Source organism: Homarus americanus, unplaced genomic scaffold (assembly GCF_018991925.1).
Source record: "Homarus americanus isolate GMGI-L3 unplaced genomic scaffold, GMGI_Hamer_2.0 scaffold32583, whole genome shotgun sequence".
NCBI classification, from domain to species: domain Eukaryota; kingdom Metazoa; phylum Arthropoda; class Malacostraca; order Decapoda; family Nephropidae; genus Homarus; species Homarus americanus.
The window spans coordinates 36254580-36279340 of record NW_024713129.1 but is presented as its reverse complement, the minus strand read 5'-3'; the positions used below and the strand labels follow the sequence as shown (position 1 = coordinate 36279340).

General features: G+C 39.7%; 1 protein-coding gene across 1 annotated transcript in view; it reads left to right on the top strand.

Moving 5' to 3' along the window:
• LOC121870798 (phosphatidylinositol phosphatase PTPRQ-like) overlaps nt 1–24761 on the top strand; it is a 105605-nt gene that overhangs the window by 8389 nt on the left and 72455 nt on the right. Inside the window, exons 4-5 of the mRNA XM_042372766.1 lie at nt 4234–4515; nt 18394–18681. Of these exons, the coding sequence (XP_042228700.1) occupies nt 4234–4515; nt 18394–18681 (570 nt within the window). The remainder of the gene's footprint in view (nt 1–4233; nt 4516–18393; nt 18682–24761) is intronic.

Here is a 24761-nt window from a genome sequence, read left to right as displayed (position 1 = left end):
AACATGATACATTGTCTAGGTGGCGTGTCGTGTGAATGTTAAGCAACGTGATACACTGCTAGGTGACATGTCGTGTGAAGGTTAATAGCCTGACACCTGTACACTGCCTGGATGATGCATTGTGTAAAGATTAAAGGCGGCGGCATAATGGGCACTTTCCTCCCAACATGTTGCCCGTTTTGCTGGCCGCTGGCCTGATGGCCCAGCAAGCAGCAGGATTTCGACTGTTGCGAGGAATGAACAACAGTTTGGCGGCGAGGTTTGTTGGCCGGGTTAGTGCTCAAATGAGCTTCATTATAGGTGTTGAATATTCAAGTAAAAATTGAAATCAATTATGAAATAATAATAATTTGAAATATAATTAATAAAAAGTTGACATATTTTATTTAATTGTCACTTTAAAACTTCTATGGTATTATGAAATAGTTATTCAGGGTCTTGTTTGACCAGCCAGCCACTGCCACTTGCAAACAACTTTGACGACGCATACCATTATTCCCTTGTCTTTTCTTTAGCTTGTGAAGACGCTTCTCCTACTTCAGAAATTGAAAAACTATAGCACAATCCTGCGAGGCTTCAACTGTCGTAACGGGTTCCTTGGCGAACTTCGTTAAGACGCTTTGTTGTTGTTTTTATTGAGTTGGACAGAAGCGCCAACAAAACACCCTAGTGTGACGCAAACGTCTCTTTGTTTTGCTGGCCAGACTGTGTTTGCCAAACATGTTGGGAGGAAAAGTGCCCAGTGTGCCGCCGCCTTAATTACATTATATTCTGCCTTGGTGACGTGTTGTGAAAAGGTTAGGTAACATGATACACTGCCTGGGCGATGTGTCCTGTGAGGGTTAAATAACATGATGAACTGCCTGGGAGGAGTGTTGTGTGAAGGTTAAGTAACATGAAATACTGCCTAGGTGATGTGTCCTATTAAAGGTTTAGTAACATGATACCCTTTCTGTGCGATGTGCCGTGTCAACGTTAAATTACATGATACACTACCTGGGTGACGTGTTGTGGGAAGGTGAAGTAACATGATACACTGCCTGGGTGATGAATACAGAAGCATGTTAAGGGACAAGACATCTCATTCTGTTGACAGCGTTCATTTAATGGTGTGTTTATAAGTTGAAATATTAACGGTTATATATTGATATTAAGCAATTTTGAGGTATGATTTTCTTATTTACAGTTTTTTTTCATATCAGTGTCAGTTTTATGTTGACGACAATAGCGATATTATTATTTAAGCAAATTATTTCCGAAGATGGTTTTGACTACAGTTAGGGTACATTAAGTTAGGCCAATCCTAAGGTGAACTAAACACATCTACCTAATTTTCAAGTGATCTCATTACGGTTGTGGATCTTTTTTAGTGTTCTACTGTTTTATATTAATTCACTTTCATTCTTCAGAGATACGAGGAAAATAATCTGGTCTCGTCATTTTGCAACACACTTCAGTAGGGGGGAAGTGGACAGAGTATCGTGTGATACCGAAAGGAACCGAATCTTAACACGTGAGGCTGAAATACGTGTTATACCGTGATCATTTCTTAAAAGGTTATCAGTGTATATACTGTATCTTCAATACATCACAGAAACTAAATTTGTTAACAATATTAAAAAATTCTGAACCCCAACAATGACCAGTGGAAGGCACCTTCATGACACACAACAATCAATAACACTATCACGGACCTTCCAAAGGACATCCGGGAGGGTCCATGACTTATGTTGATGTTCATTCTGCTGAGTTTCTGCCACGAAGTGTGTTTTACCTACCTGTATGTAAAAACACCTCAATCACTTTAAAAATTTTAATTTTCCGGATATAAATATCTTCAGGCATTGGCAAGGGGACGACGCCTCTATTTGACAATGAAACTTGTGTGTTTTCTCCCTGCGTTATTTATTGTTAAGTGCAGATGTTACGTATACAGTAATATGAGGCGTATATATAAACCACTTTATCTTAGTAATTGTCAGAATTGCTGCTGATAATTCGGTGGTGGGTATGTAATATTGTTAGGTTTAAGCTAAGAAAATGCTGCTCCTACTTTAAGGGAGGATTCTTTATATTACATTGATTACCAAGTACTAGGTATTCTTTAAAATAACTGTCAACATGGTAACCATGACACTTGACCAGATTATAATTATGGAAACAAACCTTGTGTTTGAAATAAAATTTATTGACTTATATTTTATCTGATTATATCTGATTTTGTTATTATTATTATTATTATTATTATTATTATTATTATTATTATTATTATTATTATTATTATTATTGTTGTTATTATTATAGGTTTTTATGTTTTTCTAATTATAAATATACAGTATTTAAAACAAAGCCGGCTGGCAATTCGTGACGTCGACTACTGTGAACAGAATCAGACTCGCAGGTTGCAGACGTCCACTGGCTCACTGTCTGAACGTCAGTGTGTGAGGTTTGATTTTTTACAGGTGTGGGCCGTGTGGCTTAATACAGTTATTTATGGTGAATATCGTAAACTATTGCCAATGAGATTACCAGTATTCATAAAAAATAAATTTGATAAGAATAAAACACTTCATAAATATTTTACTGTGATCATCTTAGGGTAAACGTTGCCATATTTGTTTTTGACAATTTGCGTTGCAAGTTTAATAGAAAGTGAACACAAAGAACTTGAATGTTTAAGAAAAATGAGTTGTGCTTTTTATTGATATCTTGTGAAAACTGATCAAACTCAATGAGTTCGTTTGAAAAAAGTAAGACATCGAAAACACATTCTTTTTCTCCCTCCCCTCCCTTTACCATTCTTGTTTTCTTTCACCTTCTTACATCTATACTTCCTCCTCACCCACCTCCTCCAGTCCTCTTCCTATCTCTTCACCCTCAATTGATCCTCCCATGAAGTAACTTTTCATTTCCACCCAAATCTCTTCTTCTTCTCCTACTAATTCCATTTCTTATTTTCTTCTTCATCTACTAAGTCAGAAAAAAAAATCGATGTTATTTTCCAAAACAGGGTACGCTATTTGGGCAACTTAAATGTCCGCAGCCAAACAGTTATATATATATATATATATATATATATATATATATATATATATATATATATATATATATATATATATATATATATATATATATAGATAGATAGATAGATAGATAGATAGATAGATAGATATTATATGTGACGTCGTTGGCCGCAATGGAAGAAAACGGTAGTAAGGCGAGACTCGTATTATCCCTGGTGAGACTACCTAACTGTATTAGAAGATATTCTTGCCCTATATCCCGATTTTCTCATCCCCTAGCACACTATATTTCAGTCAGACACTTGAACTTCAAATGTACTCATTGTTTTTATGATATTCCTATTCTTATTATTAAAAATACATTATAAATTTTGTTAACAATCCTCTTCTTCCTCTCTTTATTGTTATTTATACCTTTATGATTTTCCTGCCAGTATCAATGTAAAAGCAATTATGTAATCATAGGGATATGGGCTAGCTATTTACTGAGGAGTCAGAAGGAATACAAGAATTAAATAAAATAGAGAAAAAATAGAAATTGTTAAGATTATAATTAACAGCATTCTCTCTCTCTCTCCAAGCCATAACAATAAATCAGTGAATACAAGTTTATATGTGTCGAGGTTTTCAATTTATCCATATGGCCACTAGATATAATATAGATGACTAGGCTATACAACAGTTTCAAGCAACGAATAGGTACTTGTCTCTCCACATCCGGTTTCCTGGCCGAAAGTTAGACTTTAGGGAATTTAAATTTAAACCTCCCAATGGCTCTCAAATATTGACCCTATGTATTTGCTCCAAGCAAATACATACATCATTTGGAAATCGATGAAATCTCAAACTTTTATCAGTGATCTGAAATTTGATATGCATCCAAATACGGAGCATTTATCAAGCATTGCCATAGACCTTTACACCCCGACGGCCAGGTGATAACATTGGTTCCCTCCCCCCTCCACGGGCTGCCGGCCAGATGACGTCATGCGGGGGTAAGGGCGAATTTTCGACTCGAAATATAATTAGACTTTGCTCACTAGCGTCAGGAACCTCCATAACGATGTACCAGGATGATCATTCATACTTCACGCACACTGTTGACCTTTACACATTTTATCATGACGGTGACCTCTAGTAATGTTAACCATAGTTAAATATAAGTTATATATATTAAGGTATTCATGGTTATCGTGACAATATGTTACAGCACCAGGACCTCCAGTCATCACGTCTGTGGTGTCATCCTCGTTCTCGTCAATAAGAGTATCATGGAGTTCCCCAGAAAACCCCAACGGCATCATCACCAAGTATAATGTTAGCTGGACCTGGGAGGGGAATAAAGACCATGACATAACCAATGACACCACCACCAGCTGCACCATCACCGACCTGACTCCCTGTACCAACTACAGCGTCACCGTCACGGCTACTACAAGCAAAGGTTATGGTCCAGAGAGTAAGGCAGCAACTGGAACAACTCATAGTAAAGGTAAGTGTCTAGAATGTTCCTTCTGCTAATTAGTTACTGATGCACACACATGTGCAAACATACATACATACATAAACACACACACACACACGCACACACACACACAAAGGAGACATTACAAAGGTACTCAAACTATACAACTAGGAACGAACGTCATCCAAATATTTCACTGACAAATATGTTAATATGTAATATTAATGTATATATATAAATTGTAAATTTTCAATAAAAGAACAAAGTAACAATGGTTTTAAATTAGACAAATTTAGATTTAGGCGCGAAAAAAAAAACATTGGTTTGGAAATATTGTGGTGGACGAGTGGAACAAGTTACCAAATATCATCATTAATTCGAATACACTGGATAGCTTCAAACATAGGTTGGATGGATATATGAGCAGGGGTTGGGATATATGAGCCTTCATAGGGTGAGGACGTCGGCGCTGCCCGCGGTCTCTTGACCATGGAGACACCTGCCAGCCTGGTTTCTTAGGCACTCCCTTTCCCAATCTGCATTTACCAACATCCTCCCACCAACAGTACAGTGCAAAGATTGACGATCAACCCACAACTGATATACAAAAGTGACAATTTCAATTCAAAACAAAGAAACAACTGTTACAGCCACAATCGTGATTGGCGATCAATGTTGACCTGACCTGACCAGACACACCCTGTCCACCATACACTCACCACCATCAACACTGGATGAAAAGCCAAGAAAGACTCCAAACTACATCAGGATAGAAATGAGGACGCCCTACTCCACCCAGGTGAGGAATTATTAATTCCTAACTTGATCACAGGAGGACCAAGAACCATCTCCAACACCCTGTGTGAGCTGAAGGACCTACCCGGACCACGAGGTGCATCTACAGGGATAATTATCGGATATGGCAAGTGCTATGTGTGGTCTGGGGTGTGCGAGTTTGTTGGCCAAGCTGGAGAGGGCCAAGGAAGAATTGGAGAGGATCAAGGAAGAAATAGAGAGAGCCACATTGGAGAACCTGAAATTAAAGGAAGAGATGGCGAGGATGAAGGAAGAGGCGGGACAAGGAAAGACAGTGTCTGACGAAAACTCAGGCGAGTGGAAGGTTGTGAGGAGAGGGAAGACCAAACTGGTGATGAAAAAACACACCAAGGATATGTCAACAACGTCATCAACAGCTAAGTGTACCAACTCGTTCAGTCCCTTGATAGACGAATTGGACGATAGTACAGTCAGCAACAGGGCTGACAAGGAAGGTATAAAAGCTTTAATTGTTGGTGACTCACAGGTAAGGTACTTGGACAGGGCTTTTTGTGGTAAAATCAAAAATAGGATGAGGGTGTGTTTCCCAGGAACTGGGGTGGGGGATATAATTGACAGGATGGACAATATCTTGTCTGGTAATGGGAACAAACCCATTATCTGCCTCAGTGCAGGAGGCAATGATATTGGCCTGTGTAAGAGCGAGGAGCTTCTTGATAAGTTCAAGGCAGCTATAGTTCGTATTAGGTCTAAGGGAGGGATCCCTATCATATGCGGTGTCCTGCCTAGAAGAAGAGTTGGCAGTGAATGGTTGTCAAGGGCGGTTGGTGTCAACGACCGTCTTGACAGATATTGCAAGTCAATATCAGTCCCATTCATTGACAACTGGGACAACTTCTACGGCAGAAGGGACCTTTGTGCTAGGGATGGGGTGCACCTGTCTCGGGATGGGGTGGCAACCCTGGCTGGGTCTCTAGAGGGGGCAGTTCAAAAGATATCGAAGTCTTTAAACTACTAGAGGAACATATGGGCACTGGGGTGGAGGAGACTGCAGTGGGAGCGGGTAAACAAAGTAAAAGGTTACAGGGAAATAGTGTTAGGAATGATGACAAAGCTAAATTAGACAGCGAGTTAAGACCTAAATGGGGTAAAGGGAGGACTCAGAACGCGACTATTCTAAATGTCTACTACGCGAACAGTAGTAGTATGCGAAACAAATCGGCATAAGAGCATTCACTGAAACATGCATCAACGTAGACTCACGTGAGTTACCTGTCGAATACTAAATTGCGGATTACAAATTGTTCCATACCGATAGGCCGTCCAGGAAAGGAGGTGGAGTAGCAATCTATGGCAGGGATAATATGAAGTGTGAAATAAATAAGGAAATAAAAACTGAGCGGAATACAGAAACAATTTGGATAGAATTAATCGACGGTAGGGAAAATTAATCATAGGAGTAATATATAGACCTCCCAATCTTGATAGAGTTAATGAGCAACTTATCTGGGATGAAATGAGCAGGGCTTCCATACACAACAAAATCTATATAGTAGGACTGACCTTACGGGTAACTCAGTATCAGAGAATTTCCTCGAAACGATCTAGGACTGTTTCCTAAGTCAACATATAACCGAAACCACCCGGGGTAATAATATACTCGATTTAGTTCTGTCGACCAGAGAAAACCTCATTAGCAATGTCGAGGTAGGGAATGAACTTGTAAACAGCGATCACAAGGAAATTTGATTCCAGTTAGATTTTCAGGTCAGACGTAAGGAAAATTCCATTAAAGTTCCAGATTTCAGAAGGGCAAACTATGATAGTTTAAAGAGGCAGCTGAGAGAGGAGGTGTAGCCCTTGGGCATGAACCTGACAGATGACACCGACCTGATAATGAGATCTGAGATTGCCGAGTTCCAAAACAACTATAAAATGAGTTACTTAATGCACAAAGGCAGAACATACCATACAAAAAACTCAGATCAGAGAACAATGACCCTAAATGGATAAATAATTATTTAAGGACATTATTGGCCAAAGGAAGGCTATAGGTAGAAGAATAAATCGTGGCGAAATTTACCTCTGGGAGTATTATAAGGTATTGGCCGGTAGGGTTAAGATCGAGATAAGAAAAGCAAAGAGAAATAATGAGCTGTAGATAGCAAGGAAGGCGAAGACAAACCCCAAAGGATTCTACCAACTGTATCAAACTAAAACACGAGATAAGATTGGACCAATGCGTTCAGATACAAGTGAGCTAACTGATAAGGATGGAGAAATGAGCACTAATCTGAATAAATATTTTTCAACCGTTTTTACCACCGAAAATTTAAACATGATACCCGAAGCACCGACTCTATTCAGATGTAGTAGTGACTAGTAACGATGTTAATAAGCAAATAGACAAACTAAAGCCTTATAAGTCACCTGGTCTTGATGAGATATTTGCCAGAGTATTAAAGGAATGTAAGGAAGAGCTTAGTATGCCCTTAGCAAAGTTGTTTAACATGTCATTAAAAACAGGTGTAGTACCAGAATTCTGAAGGATAGCGAATGTAATACTGATTTTCAAGAAGGGGGATAGATCACTATCCTCTAACTACCGCCCAATCAGTCTAACATCAATAGTAGGCAAATTACTAGAATCAATCATTTCAAACTCTAATCGAACCCACCTGGAGAAGCACAAGTTGATCAATGATTCCCAACATGGCTTCGCAAGCGGGCGTTCATATCTAACTAATCTATTAACATTCTTTTCATCAGTTTTCGAATAGGTGGACGAGGGGCACAATTATGATGTGGTATATCTCGACTTTAGCAAAGCCTTCGAAAGAGTCCCCCACGAAAGACGAATTAGAAAGGTAGAAGCGCATGGCATCAAAGGTAATATCCTTAAATGGATTAGGGCGTGGTTACGGGACAGGAAACAGCCAGTGAGCATAAACGGCACTAAATCGCATTGGAGCAACATCACTAGTGGAGTTCCCCAAGGCTCAGTACTTGGACCATTATTATTTATTATATACATATACGACATAGATATCGGCATAGACAGCAACATAAGTAAATTTGCTCTTGACACTAAAATAGGATGTGTAATTACATCTGACGAGGACTCTGCAAAAGTACAGGAAGATCTAAACAAATTTTTCGAATGGTCGGAAAAATGGCAGATGAAATTTAATGTGGACAAATGTAAAGTACTCAGTATAGGAGATGTAAACAGGGAAACCACTTTCCAGGTGAAAAACGATGCCATTGTGTAATCCGACTGCGAGAGAGATTTAGGAGTAATGATAAGTAGGAATCTTAACCCAAGTAAACAATGTGTTTTTGCAAGTAGCAAGGCTAAGAAAGTACTTGGGTTCATACAAAGGAGTGTTAGTAACAAGATTAGCAAGGTCATCTTAAAATTATATCTAGCGCTTGTGAGACCTCACCTGGATTACACAGTTCAGTTCCGGTCACCCTATTACAGAATGGATATAGAATCCTTGGAAAGAATCCAGAGGAGAATGACAAGAGAAATCCCGGTCATCAGGAACCTTGAGTACAGAGACAGGTTAAAGCATCTTAATTTGCACTCCCTCGAGAGACGTAGAGTGAGGGGCGACATGATAGAGGTGTATAAATGGAAGTCAGGGCCAAGCAAAGGGGACATTACAAAGGTACTCAAACTATCCAACCAGGAGCGAACTCGTAACAATGGTTTTAAATTAGACAAATTTAGATTTCGGTGTGAAATAGGTAAACACTGGTTTGGAAACAGAGTAGTGGATGAAAGGAACAAGTTACCAAATATCATCATTAACTGGAATATGCTGGATAGCTTCAAACATAGGTTGGATGGATATATGAGCGATAGGGGTTGGGTGTAAACGGGACTGCCCAGTATGGGTCAGTAGGCCCGCTGCAGTTTTCTCCATTCTTATGTTCTTATGCTCAAACATTACCAGATGTATAGTTAATCTATATGTTGAACTTTGTTTATTGTATTTTCGTTTTGAAAGCTTTTGTCAATCAAGTGACCCACTCCCCGCTTCCACCATATCACCTCTGTAATGATTGATTATCAGACCATAGCTTACAGCTCAGAGAATTACATCACATATAACAGTGATTGGGTACAGACCTTGTGGTACCACCACATACCAGGTTGACACACCCCAAGACCCAAGAGACCTGACCCCGGCCTAAGTACTTGAGTAACCCCACACCTGGCCAAGACACACCTGGCCGGTAATAATTACAAAGCGCTACTGACCTGAGACATGACCACACCTGGGCAAACAACTGTCCAGACCTGACCCAAGGGAACCAGAATTCTCACCACCACTGGATCAGCTCAACCCTGCGTCTTGACCTTGTTAATTCAAGGACCCGCTAATTAGCCAGCACTCCTGTTGACCTAACACCCCGGTCAAGACACACCCAGGTCAGTAGGAGAGATCACCCTCCCGCTCCTCCAATATATAGGGGCTGTAGCTCCTCTCTCTGGAGAGAGAGTCTTATAACCAAGGAGGGCCAGCAACTACGTCCCCAGTCCCGCTCACCAAATACATCCGTCAGGAAAGGCAAAGAGGTCTCAGCCGGGTCCATCGACAGAGTGCTGTCAACACAACGTATAACAGTAAGTGCTGGCTGTGTAGGCCGTAGAAGTGCAGTGATCCCGAACCTCCCAACAATCGACTTAATGAAGTGCCCATTCGACTTGTGAAGTAAACGAGCATATTATAGTCTACCATACCCTGTGTACGAATCCCCCCCCCCCATTAATTACCCCCATGCAACTAGTAAAATGAAGCTGTAACACGCATTTGTGTTTTATATACTACACTTGTACTGAGCCTGTGATAACATACGTAGTCACCCTCCACACCCTCGAGTCATGCTACCAAACTCTTATCTCTTTACATTCCTTCTACTATAAATATTCTACCTATATGTAACCTTCTTCTGGTGAGTTTTGTCTCATTATACCTCAGTTCATTGTATATTTTCAGCCTTCGGGCTCCCATGTAATCTTAATATACCGTTAAATATTATTATTATTATTATTATTATTATTATTATTATTATGACACAAACACACACACACAAACTGACCTTCTAGGCTATCTTTGATCATCACCACGACGACCTCATCTGTAAATTTGGTGAGAAGCTTCTGCATCATCCTCGACACCGGCCTCTGCTTCCACCCGAGATCCCTCGACAGCGAATTGCCGTTCGACACAACAACCGCATACAGCCCATACGAGCACGTACTGATCGCTATAAGAACAGAGCAGTCCCAACCATTGTAAAAATCAACAGCAGCTAGTAGTCAAACAGTGTTTTCACTCTCAGCCAATCTTACCTTTTAGCACTGTCACTATGCTGAAATGCCCTTTAGTATGACCTTCTCCCCTCCTTGTTATAATATATCATATTTGTATCATTTATGTTACTTATATATTATTCGTCAATCAAGTGATCCATTCGCCAATTAAGTAACTATATATTTTCAGTCTTCTGTCTGCCATGCTTTTTCAATAAACTATTAATTATTATTATTATTATTATCATTACACACACACACACACACACACACACACACACACACACATTTTTCCTTATTATTATTAAACACAAACTGGTCTGTGCATAAAGAGAATAAATTAGGATTGTTAATAATAGCCTTCACAGAAACTACAAATAAAAACAGTACTACTGTAACTAATTTAGGTATAATATGGTAATGTTACGATAGTTAACGACGCCTCAAATGAAACAAAGTAAATTTAACCAATAAAAAAAAAATATTAGTTTTAACAATAAAAACATCATCTCTTTTAGGCAATATATCCACTTGGGATTTAAGGTTATTCAATAATTATTGATACGTGAAGAATGACAAGTTAATAATAATAATAATAATAATAATAATAATAATAATAATAATAATAATAATAATAATAATAATAATAATAATAATAATAATAAGAGTAATAATAATAATAATAATAGTAATAATAATAATAATAATAATAATAATAATAATAATAATATGGGGTGTGTCTGTGTGTGTGTCTTAGGTAAGCCATATCTTGGTTTAGAAGATGAATTAAATCGGTAGATAGATAGAGATAACGAGACAAACATAGACATATCAGGCGCGTTTTGCATATTATGTTGACCTTGTGTCACACACTTTAACATAGATAGATTTAATATTTCTTATAGTTTCAGTCAATTCGGAACTCAGGTTTAAATCATCGTTATAATGGTCAGTCTGGTATAAAGGAAATATTGGAGTAACTCTGAATATGATGATGGACACAGTGATGACGTCTGACAAGAGGACATGGAAGTTCACTTGTAAATAATTCAGTCCCCACTCAGAGGTGTAAAGTCACGATGATCCCCCGAGCTTAAGTATTAATCCTTGCAATTGTGTTTATACTTACTGGAGAGTCGAGTCCTGTTGAGTCTCTTCTTAATCTCTAACTGTTTGTTTATATTAACTCTAGCCTCACACTGTTAACATCCATCGCTCTAGAATGTCTACTTAGCCTTAGTACCTACAACTGGCACTAATGTTTACATACTTTTTGTCTTTTTGCACTTCCGAAACACCATGAAATAGAAATGCCATTATAAAAATAATTTACCTCAAGATAATTCATTTCGTTATTTGATTGCTGTTGGGCTCAAAGATCGAAAACAACCACAACGTGTTGTGGATGTTTTCAAAAGATCTAGAAAGGGAAATTTGCGTCTTCGGTTTTACCCAATAGATACAACCTAACCTATCCTAACCTAATTTAAGCAAACCTAATCAAACTCAACCCAAACAAACGTAACCTAACCTAACCTTACCTAAAATTTAGCTTTTTCGCTATTTTCCAAACAACCACAACGCGTTTTGGTTATTCTTCGCTCTTTGAGCCCAACATACACAAATATCTGTTCAGAGGCGTTCAGAGGTGTTAGTCCTCATAACCTGGATAACTCTTAGTTGCCTTCTCTGGTGGCTCTTCTATATCAAGTTAACTGCTCGCCCAGCGACAAAACCTCAATCTTCACCCACATTTTTTGTGTAATAGATTAATATATTGTTTGGTTCGTCTTGCACGAATAACACCTTAGAGCCTTCACTCTTACTAATAGGTTCCGCTCTCGTGTAAGTTAGAATATAATTAATCTTGATATACCTCGGATCTTACTGTGTCCTTCCTTTACACCGACCACTTGAGTGTTAGCCAGTCTTACTTCCTTCACGACTCCCTTCATACATTGAGAGACGATTGACTGGATTGACAAGGGGGCAGATCCAGTGTTGGATAGATGACACGTTCTGAGGGTGAATAAATACGTAGAGAAGATGAATATTATATATATATATATACAAGTAAATCACTGAAGATGTGAATTACACGAAAGCGCTTGGGAACTTCGTGTTTTCTTCTTTCCTTGTGGTTATCAGCATATATATATATATATATATATATATATATATATATATATATATATATATATATATATATATATATATATATATATATATATATATATATATATTTCATTAGCCCAATAAAGCACGCGGACTTCTAGAAACATTCAACACCTCAACCCGCCAGGATTCGAACTCACGGCCCACGGGCCCATGACTGTGACCGGGGAACGCTACCTAATAGTAGTTCTAGACTCTGTTATATTTTACACAAAACCTGTTCAACGAGCATATGGCGACCTCACCTCCATAAGCTCGTTGAACAGGCTTTGTGTGAATTATAACAGAGTCTAGAATTTCTATTAGTATCCTGGTGGTCCAGTAGGTAGCGTTCCCTGGTCACAGTCATGGGCCCGTGGGCCGTGAGTTCGAATCCTGGCGGGTTGAGGTGTTGATTGTATTTTTATATATATATAGTTTATATATATATATATATATATATATATATATATATATATATATATATATATATATATATATATATATATATATATATATATATATATATATATATATATATATATATATATATAATAATGAATGTATCAACACACATTCATACATTCATTATACATTCATTATTCTTCTGCCCACCATAATAGAGTCAAACAGTCAGTATTTTCAACAATGTTTTTACGTGCTTTGAGAATTTGCAGCCCGGAATTCATTGATGAAGAATATAAATATATCTATAATATTGGCTCAAACCTTAAATACCCTAGATCTTTCATAGACAAATGCCTAAACATTACTAAGAATCTTTTTATAGAACTGATCCCAAGCCCACCCATGACCATAAGAATCTCTTAGTATTACCATTTCACAAAAAATTTCTCTCAAATTCCTTTACAACTAAAAACCTGGAACGTCAATGTGGCATTTAAAAACTCATGGACTGTTAAACAAATGTTAATCAAGAACTCCCCCAACAACACAATTGGTTGCATTTACAAAGTTCCTTGCAAGGAATGTAATATGTTTTACTTAGGCCAGACAGGTAAAGATCTTGTAACTAGACTTAAACAACATAAATATAGTGTTAGGACAGGCCAGGAATCCAATGCTCTGTTTGTTCATTTGAGGGATAATAAGCATTGCATTGACTGGGATAATGCCTCCTCAATATTACCTTGTAATTCAAATGATAGTAGGAACAACATAGAATCCAGTCTCATTAAACATACCGAAGCAGTCAACATGAATTTGAGTAATGGCATGTACGAATTGGACAATTTTGAAATTAAGATGATTTGTAACCAGGTGAGAAGGTTGGGTCACCTTACCCTCTGACCTGACTACCGACCGTTGCTGTGCTTTTTAAAGAATAGTAGGGTCATTGATACACCTTGTTTTGTACTTCTCCTTAGTCTGTACTCACCCCTGAAGATGTGAATTTCACGAAAGCGCTTGGGAACTTCGTGTTTTCTATTTCCTTGTGATTATCAGCATATGCCTGGATCACGCGCACCTACAGTGATTTACTTGCATATATATATATATATATATATATATATATATATATATATATATATATATATATATATATATATATATATATATATATATATATATATATATGCAAATAAATTACTGTAGGTGCGCGTTATCCATGTATATTAGGGAGTGACAGTTTTGCAAAAGTTTTCAAAATCAAGTGGCTTGGGTTGGATTATTTGTCTATCGGCCATGCTGGTTACGAATATGTTTGAATCTTTAACATCAGTGCATTAGAAGGCTTGTGGATACTTTTCGGTTCGACATAAAAAAAAACAAGAATTATGGTAGACATTCTTTATTATTGGCATGTATGCTTCAATTTATCAACAGCACACTAGCACAGTTGGCACACTAACATTGGCTGTCCCCACAGTGTCCCCTCAGTCCCAGTGTCCCCACAGTCTAGCACTGGTAGTCCTCTTTCTTAGCCCTCCGCTTGTTTCTCTTCCTGGCCTCCAGCTTGTTCCAGGTGACCTGGTCCTGCTGCCAGGCAGAGCTGGCCACGTCTGCCGCCTCCGTGGTGAGCTTCACTCCTCTTTCCACTGCGGTGGTGGTGCAGGGCAGACCTGGCTCACTGTACGGTTCCTCCAGAAATTGCTCCAGTTCCTGGTCACTGTGCTGGAACAGGATGGGAGGGGAGGAGCTGGCCTTCTGCAGATCAACCAACTCTGACAGCTTGGTGGCTGCCAGATTCAGTTGAGGGTTCCTCACTTTCCTCACTGTCTTTCTCTTGTGCCTTTTTTCCTTCTTCCTCAGCTGCTTGATGATGTTTAGGGCCAACTCCCTCTCACTCTTGTCCATGGAGGCCAGCAGTGAGACCAGCACCACCTCGTGCTGGCCGAAGTAGCCGTTGAACTGGAGGTATGGAGTAAGCAGCTCCACTTCCTCCAGGGTGCAGTACGTCCTCACCCGGTTGATGATGGCGAGGAGGTGGCGTGGGCCCTCCAGTAGCAGATTCCTCTGCCTGATCTCCAGGAAGGAGGGCACGTAGATAAGGATGATGAAGGAGGTCATCCGTCTCTGTGACTCGCTGGGGGAGGTGGTGCTCATGTAGGCCCTCAGCTCCCTGCTCTCCGTGTTTTGCCATCTGGCGTTGGTCATGGCTCCGGCCCGTGCCCTGGCCCATCTCTCCTCAATGTGGCCGGACTCCACCGTCTTGGCCATCTCCAACAGATACCGGGTGTCCCAGCTGAACTCCTCCCAGACGACGGAGGGGATGGCATCCAGGAGAGACCTGAGGTAGGTGTTGGTGACGGCCTCGAATTCAACCACCGGAAGGTCCCACACGTTGCCGGTCAGCTTCCGAGCCTCCTCACCACTCCAGGAGGCGGGACCAGTGGTTGGGCCAGCGTAATGGTTGAATAGATGGCCGAAGAGCTTCTCCAGACTGTGGATCAGGCAGTGGATGTGGAGGAGAGGCCGTCCCAACAGCCTTTCAAACTCGGCGATGAAACCGTGATTATAGCCACTCAGTTTGTTGCAACCGTCGCTAAGGACAACCAGGAGGTCGGTGGTGTCAATACCGCGCTCCTCCAGGAAGGCCAGCAGGCTGGTGGCCAGGTCTACCCCCTTTCCCCCCACCGGGACCAGGTGACCAAGGAACTCCTCACCAGGGAAGCCGATCACTGCACAGTCTTCCCTCTTTTCCATGGCGAATCTCTTGTGGTTCTTCTCACCTACACCAGTCACTATCTTGTTCTCATTGATCCTCTCATCTACCATGAGACCTCTGACCTTGAATCCCCTGAACTTTTCTTTTTTCTGTTCTCGTGACCTCTTCCTGACTCTCTCCACTTTCTTCCAGTTAGTCACTTTAGACTTGTCCCCTTCAGTTATGATGTTGTCTGCAGCTCTGATGGTGTTTGCGATGTGAGCCACTGCATCAATGGATACCTTGAACCTGTCAGCAGTTTCTCCGATCCTGTCCTCGGCTTCTTTCTCCCTTTTCCTTTTCTCTGATCTTGCTCTCCTGTCGACCATAGCCTTGAACTCATTTTCATTGACATCCTTATAATCACTATCTTCTTCCTGAGCACTGTCATCCACTGCCGACACTTTACACGACATTCTCTCCATCTCCTCCTTACTCTTTGACCTCATCTTCTCAGTTTTCCTCTCTTCCTCAGCCCTTTTCTTTGCCCTCTTCGCTTCCTTCTCCCTCTCTTCTTTCAGCTTGGCAGTCACAATTTTGTCAACGCCATCAATGCAGCCCTCCCTTCCCGGTTTCCTCTGGGCTGCCAGGAAGCTTTTCTCTCGTTCGTGCACTTTGCTGTCGTCTGCCACATCAAACAACTTCTCAGCTATATCCTCGAACCTCATCTTCAGCTTCCCGTTCTTCGTTTTCTTCCTTTTCTGTTTCTGTCCATTTCCCTTCATCATCATCGTCTCCCTCCGCATCCTCCACAGGTCGTGGACTCTCATTTTCACCCTGATTTCAGAGATAGTGGGGACAGTGGCCTTCCTATACACATCCAGTACCTTCTCAGTCACCTTGTTGGTGGCATCCATATAATCAAAAGCATTTGTTCTTCTCCTTAACCTCTCGTTTTCTGCTTCATAAGCCAGGGCACTTCCAACTTCCTTGTTCAGAGGCAACTTGTTAGATGGCAGAGGCATCCGAACCCCGAACACCTTATCGTTACCCTGGCGCAGCTGAGTGTTGCTAATCTTAGGACGACCCATCTTGGTGGCGGCCCTTTGAACTAACTGCAAAACAACACAGAAAAAACAACTTTCAGCACTTCAATATCACCACCTATTGAACAATATTTTATTCAAAAGTACGGACTGAGATTTTGTCCTTAACTGTCCAAGTCAAGCTACTTGGGCTGAATTCGTTGATCAGTCCTGGGACGAATATTACCAACGGCGTGAATAGATTCCGTGGAATAAATTCAGGGCATTCCCGTCCAGGGAGCCTCAACAAACTCTGTAAATATTGCCATTGGCCTGCCATTGGCACATATACTGAGTTTGGTAATGTTGCATGAGCGGGAATGTCCTGAATTCATTCCACGGAATCTATCCACGCCGTTGGTAATATTGGGCCCTGGTTTTCGAAATATACGTATGTGGTGACTAGCAGCAAAAATATCGGCATAATTTGTAGCGCATTGAGTTGTAAAACAATAGCATATTATGAACCAGTGTACACAGTAGTCGAATAATCCAATTCAATAACTTGATTTTAACAGGTTGTGCCACATTGCCAGTCCCTTTATTATTTACAGTTTTTTCCCGTTTTTCATGCCAAACCCAAAAGTATCCACAAACCTTCTAATGCAATGATGTAAAAAACTCAAACATATTCGGAACCAACGTGGCCGATAGACAAATAATCCAACCCAAGCCACTTGATTTTGAAAACTTTTGCAAAACTGTCACTCCCTAATGTATATGCTGATAACCACATAGAAAACAAGTTCCCAAGCGCTTTCGTGTAATTCACATCTTCAGAGGTGAGTACAGACTAAGGACTAATTATTCGCAAAGCTAATATATACAATTTGTCTGTGTGTTTCCTCACCCGTTATAATTCAGGAAAAAAGACAAATATAACAAGTTATTATTTCTGACGTCAATAACCAGTTGTCGTTGGTGGCGCCAGACAACTGTAAACTACAGGCATAAGTTAGTAGACAGCTTCAGCCACTTCCATAATTTTATTGTTGTATACAGTAAAGATTATTTGGATCACTGAGGAAAGAGGCAGGGCAGCAAGTCTCTTGTAACAGAAAAGTTAATGCGTGGGAGTACTTAGTGTGGCGAGCACAACAACCTTGTACTGTCTGTACGTTTCTTACTCCTGTGAAAGACATTATCATACAAAACTGAGATGTTCTATAAACTAGGAAGATGGTTAGTGTACCATATATTGTGATGAGTGTGAGAACAATGGACCTCCACTAGTGTGAGCATGGATCGTTCTTAATTACTGTGTACCATATATTGTGATGAGTGGTCCTGCCCAGGGCTCTAACTATAACACCTTCATCAAAAACCTTCACTTCCTTGAGGAACAAATAGATACTAGATATTCTCACTACAACACTGTATTTTTCTTTATGAAACACGTCCACAGCATCACACCCAAAATACTCACTAACTGCTGCTGTACATTATCCCCCCAGACCCTGACCCAGTCACTGGCGTCAACGTGAACAACTATACAGACAACTCCACTCTGCTGGACGTGAGCTGGTCGGAGGTACAAGACGTCGGCAACTGTGACGTCACCTACAAGATCACCTGGAGTCCCGCCAGTAACGGTGATGGTAGTAATACAACTACTACCACCTCGCTGAGTTACATCATCACCCAGCTGGAGGCCTGGACCACCTACCACGTGTGTGTGGCCTCCAAGACGAACAGTAGCTACACTAGTGGCACATGCATGAATGGCACAACAGAGGAGGACAGTAAGTATTGCATGACTATGATGGTGAAGATGATGACGATGGTGATGCTGAATTTGATGGTTTTATAGTGATGGTGATGATTGTTATTATGGTAATGTTAATGTTGATAGTGATGATGGAGGTGATAGTGATGATGAGGCTGATGGTGCTGGTGATAAGAACATAAGAACATAAGAATGGAGGAAACTGCAGCGGGCCTATTGGCCCTTACTGGGCAGTCCCGTTTACACCCAACCCCGATTGCTCATATGAGCATCCAACCTATGTTTGAAGCTATTCATCGTATTCGAGTTAATGATGATATTTGGTAACTTGTTCCATTCATCCACTACTCTGTTTCCAAACCAGTGTTTACCTACTTTACGCCTAAATCCAAATTTGTCTAATTTAAAACCATTGTTACGAGTTCGCTTCTGGTTGGATAGTTTGAGTACCTTTGTAATGTCCCCTTTGTTTAGCCCTGACTTCCACTTATACACCTCTATCAGGTCGACCCTTGCTCTACGTCTCTCGAGGGAGTGCAAATTAAGATGCTTTAACCTGTCTCTATACTCAAGGTTCCTAATGCCGGGGATTAGTCTTGTCATTCTCCCCTGAATTCTTTCCAAGAATTCTATATCCATTCTGTAGTACGGTGACCAGAACTGAACTGCGTAATCCAGGTGTGGTCTCACAAGCGCAAGATACAGTGTTAGGATGACCTCGCTAGTCTTGTAACTAACACTCCTTTATATGAACCCAAGTACTTTATTCGCCTTGTTACGAGCAAAAACACATTGTTTACTTGGCTGAAGGTTCCTACTTATCATTACTCCTAAATCTCTCTCGCAGTCGGATTTCTCTATGGCATCGTTGTTCATCTGGAATCTGGTTTCCCTGTTTACATCTCCTATACTGAGTACTTTACATTTGTCCACGTTGAATATCATCTGCCATTTTTCAAACCATACGAAAAATTTGTTTAGATCTTCCTGTAGTTTTGTGGAGTCCTCGTCAGATTTAATAACACATCCTATTTTAGTGTCATCAGCAAATTTACTTATGTTGCTGTCTATGCCGATATCTATGTCGTTTATGTATATAATAAATAATAATGGTCCAAGTACTGAGCCTTGGGGAACTCCACTTGTGACGTTGCTCCAATGGGACTTAGTGCCGTTAATGCTCACTCTCTGTTTCCTGTCTTGTAACCACGCCCTAATCCATTTAAGGATGTTACCTTTGATGCCATGTGCTTCTACCTTTCTAATTAGTCTTTCGTGGGGGACTCTGTCGAAGGCTTTGCTAAAGTCGAGATATACCACATCATAATTGTGCCCCTCGTCCACCGATTCGAAAACTGATGAAAATAATGTTAATAGATTAGTTAGACAAGAACGTCCTCTTGTGAAGCCATGATAGGAATCATTGATCAATAGGTGCTTCTCCAGGTGATTTCGAATAGAGTTTGAAATGATTGCTTCCAGTAATTTGCCTACTATTGATGTTAGACTGATTGGGCAGTAGTTAGAGGATAGTGATCTATCCCCCTTCTTGAAAATCGGTATTACATTCGCTATCCTCCAGGATTCTGGTACTACACCTGTTTTTAAGGACATATTAAACAACTTTGCTAAGGGCGTACTAAGCTCTTCCTTACATTCCTTTAATACTCTGGCAAATATCTCATCGGGACCAGGTGACTTATTAGGCTTTAGTTTGTCTATTTGCTTACTAACATCGTTACTAGTCACTACTATCTCGCTTAATTCATTTTCTTCACTATATCTGAATAGAGCTGGTGCCTCGAGTATCATGTTTAAATTTTCGGTGGTAAAAACTGTTGAAAAATATTTATTCAAATTATTGCTCATTTCTCCGTCGTTATCAGTGAGCTCGCCGGTATCTGACAGTATTGGTCCAATCTTTTCTCGTGTTTTAGTTTGATACATTTGGTAGAATCCTTTGGGGTTTGTCTTCGCCTCCCTTACTATCCTTACCTCATTATTCCTCTTGGCTTTCCTTATCTCGGTTTTAACCCTACTCGCCAATATCCTATAATAATCCTGGACGTAAATTTCGCCACGCTTTATCCTTCTACCTATAACTTTCCTTTGGCCAATGATGTTCTTTAAATAATTATTTATCCATTTAGGGTCATTGTTGTCTCATCTGAGTTTTTTGTATGGTATGTTCTGCCTTTGTGCATTAAGTAACTCATTATTAAAATTGTCGTGGAACTCGGCAATCTCAGATCTCGTTATCAGGTCGGAGTCATCTGTCAGGTTCATGGCCAAGCGCGACACCCACTCTCTCAGCTGCCTCTTTAAGCTGTCAAAGTTTGCCCTTCTGAAATCTGGTACTTTTGTGGAATTTTCCTTACGTCTGCCCTGAAAATCTAACTGGAATCTAATTTCTTTGTGATCTCTGTTTGCAAGTTCGTTCCCTACCTCGACATTGCTAATGAGGTTTTCTCTGTTCGACAGAACTAAATCGAGTATATTATTACCCCGGGTTGGTTCGGTTATATGTTGACTTAGGAAACAATCCTGGATCGTCTCAAGAAAATCCTCTGATTCTGAGTTACCCGTAAGGTCAGTCCAATCTATTTGGCCAAGGTTAAAGTCGCCTACTATACAGACTTTGTTGTGTATAGAAACACTGCGCATTTCATCCCAGATAAGTCGCTCATTGACTACATCAAGATTGGGAGGTCTATATATTACTCCTGTGATTAATTTTCCCTACCGTCGATTAATTCTATCCAAATTGTTTCTGTATTCCGCTCAGTTTTTATTTCGTTATTTATTTCACACTTCAGATTATCCCTAACATAGATTGCTACTCCTCCTCATTTCCTGGTCTGCCTATCGGTATGGAACAATTTGTAACCCGCAATTTGGTATTCGATCGGCAACTCACGTGTGTCTAGGTTGATCCATGTGTCAATGAATGCTATTATATCGATTTTTTCAGTACATACCAAGGCCCTAATATCATCCATTTTGTTTCTCATACATCTACTCTTCGCGTAGTAGACATTTAAAAGTTAGTCGTGTTCTGAGTCCTCCCTTTACCGCGTTTAGTTTTAAACTCCCTGTTTAATTAAGTTTTGTCATCATTCCTAACACTATTTCCCTGTAATCTTTAATTTGTTTACCTGCTCCCACTGCAGTTTCCCCCACCCCCGTGCCCATATGTTCCCCTAGCAGTTTAAAGACTTCGATATCCTTTGAACTGCCCCCTCTAGAGACCCAGCCAGGGTTGCCACCCCATCCCAAGACAGGTGCACCCCATCCCTAGCACAAAGGTCCCTTCTGCCGTAGACGTTGTCCCAGTTGTCAATGAATGGGATTGATATTGACTTGCAATATCTGTCAAGACGGTCGTTGACACCAACCGCCCTTGACAAACATTCACTGCCAACTCTCCTTCTAGGCAGGACACCGCATATGATAGGGATCCCTCCCTTAGACCTAATACAATCTATAGCTGCCTTGAACTTATCAAGAAGCTCCTCGCTCTTACACAGGCCAATATCATTGCCTCCTGCACTGAGGCAGATAATGGGTTTGTCCCTATTACCAGACAAGATATTGTCCATCCTCTCAATTATATCCCCCACCCCTGCTCCTGGCAAACACACCCTCATCCTATTTTTGTTTTTACCACAAAAGGCCCTGGCAAATTATAGTGAGATACTGATGCTGGTGGTGGTGATATTGGTAGTTATGTTGGTAGTACATGGTGGTAGTGATGGTGGGAGTACATGGTGGTAGTGATGGTGGGAGTACATGGAAAAGGTGATGGTGGTAGTACAAGGTGGTGGTTATGGTGGTATTACATGGTGGTAGAGATGTATAAACGCCATTTGGGGAGGCCAATTTGTTTTTAGAAACCTTTGGGCGTGTCGGTTGAGACAACGGCACATAGGTGAACTGTTTATTCCAGGAGAATAGTTCACAAATTCCACTTGTTTTAACTAACAATGATCCCAGGAACCCCAGTCGAACTCAACTGCTAATGAGCACCAGTGGTAATTAAGATACTGGGGTCTGTTTGTATGTGACCTCCAAGAATCGAGGAATTCATACAAACACCAGTTTCGTATAATACATTCTGTATTAACACATAAAACAACAGTAAAAGCCGTATGTCCAGGGTGTATGCAATAATACAGTCAAAACGCAGAAGTAACAATCTGGTTTGTGGTAAGCATCAGTTTGACATATGAGTGTCCCACGACAGTCCAAGTGTGACTAACCCTCTTGGGCGATATTAATACGGAGGAAAAGTAAAGTCATTTAGTCACACATAAGGATATGACGTCATAATACATCTCTTAGAACATTTGAGAAGTTTATGACAGATCCTCCATATAAAGAACTCAGGTTTAAATATATATATATATATATATATATATATATATATATATATATATATATATATATATATATATATATATATATATATATATATATATATATATATATATATATATATTTCATGTAGATCGACAATGAAAACGTGGATAAGATAAATCTTGATAAAATCACACGGGAAAAGGGAAACAACGGAGCACCTTAGCTTTCGTCTTTATTCAAGACATCTTCAGAGCCAACTGGATTACATGGAGAGAGAGAGGCTTAAATATACAGGGTGACCTTATTAAACATGAGGTCAGGTCATAATAAACATTAGTGATGGTCAGTTCAAAACTGATAATATGTTACATAAATTTATTTGTCAGTGGCCCAAGGTTAAAAATGCTTTGAAAACCATTGATCTAGATGTAGGATAGTTATTTAGTGGGCCCCTTATTTTTTACCTGACCTGACTAGTCACGTCGCCCCCTTCTCTTAAGCTCCTCTACCTGTGTGTTGGTGTGGGGATTAGTGGATGACATCTTTATGACCTGACCTCATGTTTAATAAGGTCTTCCTGTATATTTAAGCCTCTCTCTGTCCATGTAATCCAATTGCCTCAAAAGATGTCTTGAAAAAAGACGAAAGCTAAGGTGCTCCGTTGTTTCCCTTTTCTCGTGTGATTTTATCAAGATATATATATATATATATATATATATATATATATATATATATATATATATATATATATATATATATATATATATATATATATATATATATATATATATATGCAAGTAAATCACTGTAGGTGCGTGATATATAACTACAAGGAAGAAGAAACACGAAGTTCCTGAAGATGAATTACACGAAAGCGCTTGGGAACTGTGTTTTCTTCTTCCTTGTGGTTATCAGCATATATATATATATATATATATATATATATATATATATATATATATATATATATATATATATATATATATATATATATATATATATATAACTGGTTGGAAATTTACTGGACTTTAATTTCTCACTAGACTTGGGGTTTATTAAAGATTATTAGATGGTAATTGCAGTGGAAGCGCCCCTTTGAGAGAAATCCCGAACCAGCAGAAGAACACTTAAATTTACTAAACAAAATGAATTGTCCGTGACCCATGGAAGGATAGCGTCTGTGACTGGGATGAATGAGACACACTGTAAAATTTACACTTAAATTCCCTCCAACACTACAAACACAATCGAATAATGGTGCACCAATATGCGCACTTCTTAACCTGAACTTAAAATACTACTCTGGGGAATAAAAGTTATGCATGATGTTGAAATTATTAGAAACTCAGGCAATGCCTCATTAGAGGACATTAAGTTTACAATATTAAGAAATGTTGTTTGCACACATGAACCAGGCCTTAAGGGCTTTCAACAAAATATCAATCACTGAGAAAATGGTATAAAAATCTGAACTTATTAACTCCACCCTGAATAGGCCTTCCGGGCGCTCAACAAAATTATATTTCCCCAACAGATACACACCTCCTAATCTAACTTAAACACTACTCTGGGGAACAAAGGTTATATCTGAGATTGAGATTATAAAGAAATATTAAATGCACACAGCATACATTAGTAACAGAAAAAATAGTATTAACTACACACAAAAATATTGTCACTATTATTAAGAAGTTACTGAGCCCACCAATACCGGTGAACCATGCTTCCTAACCTAAC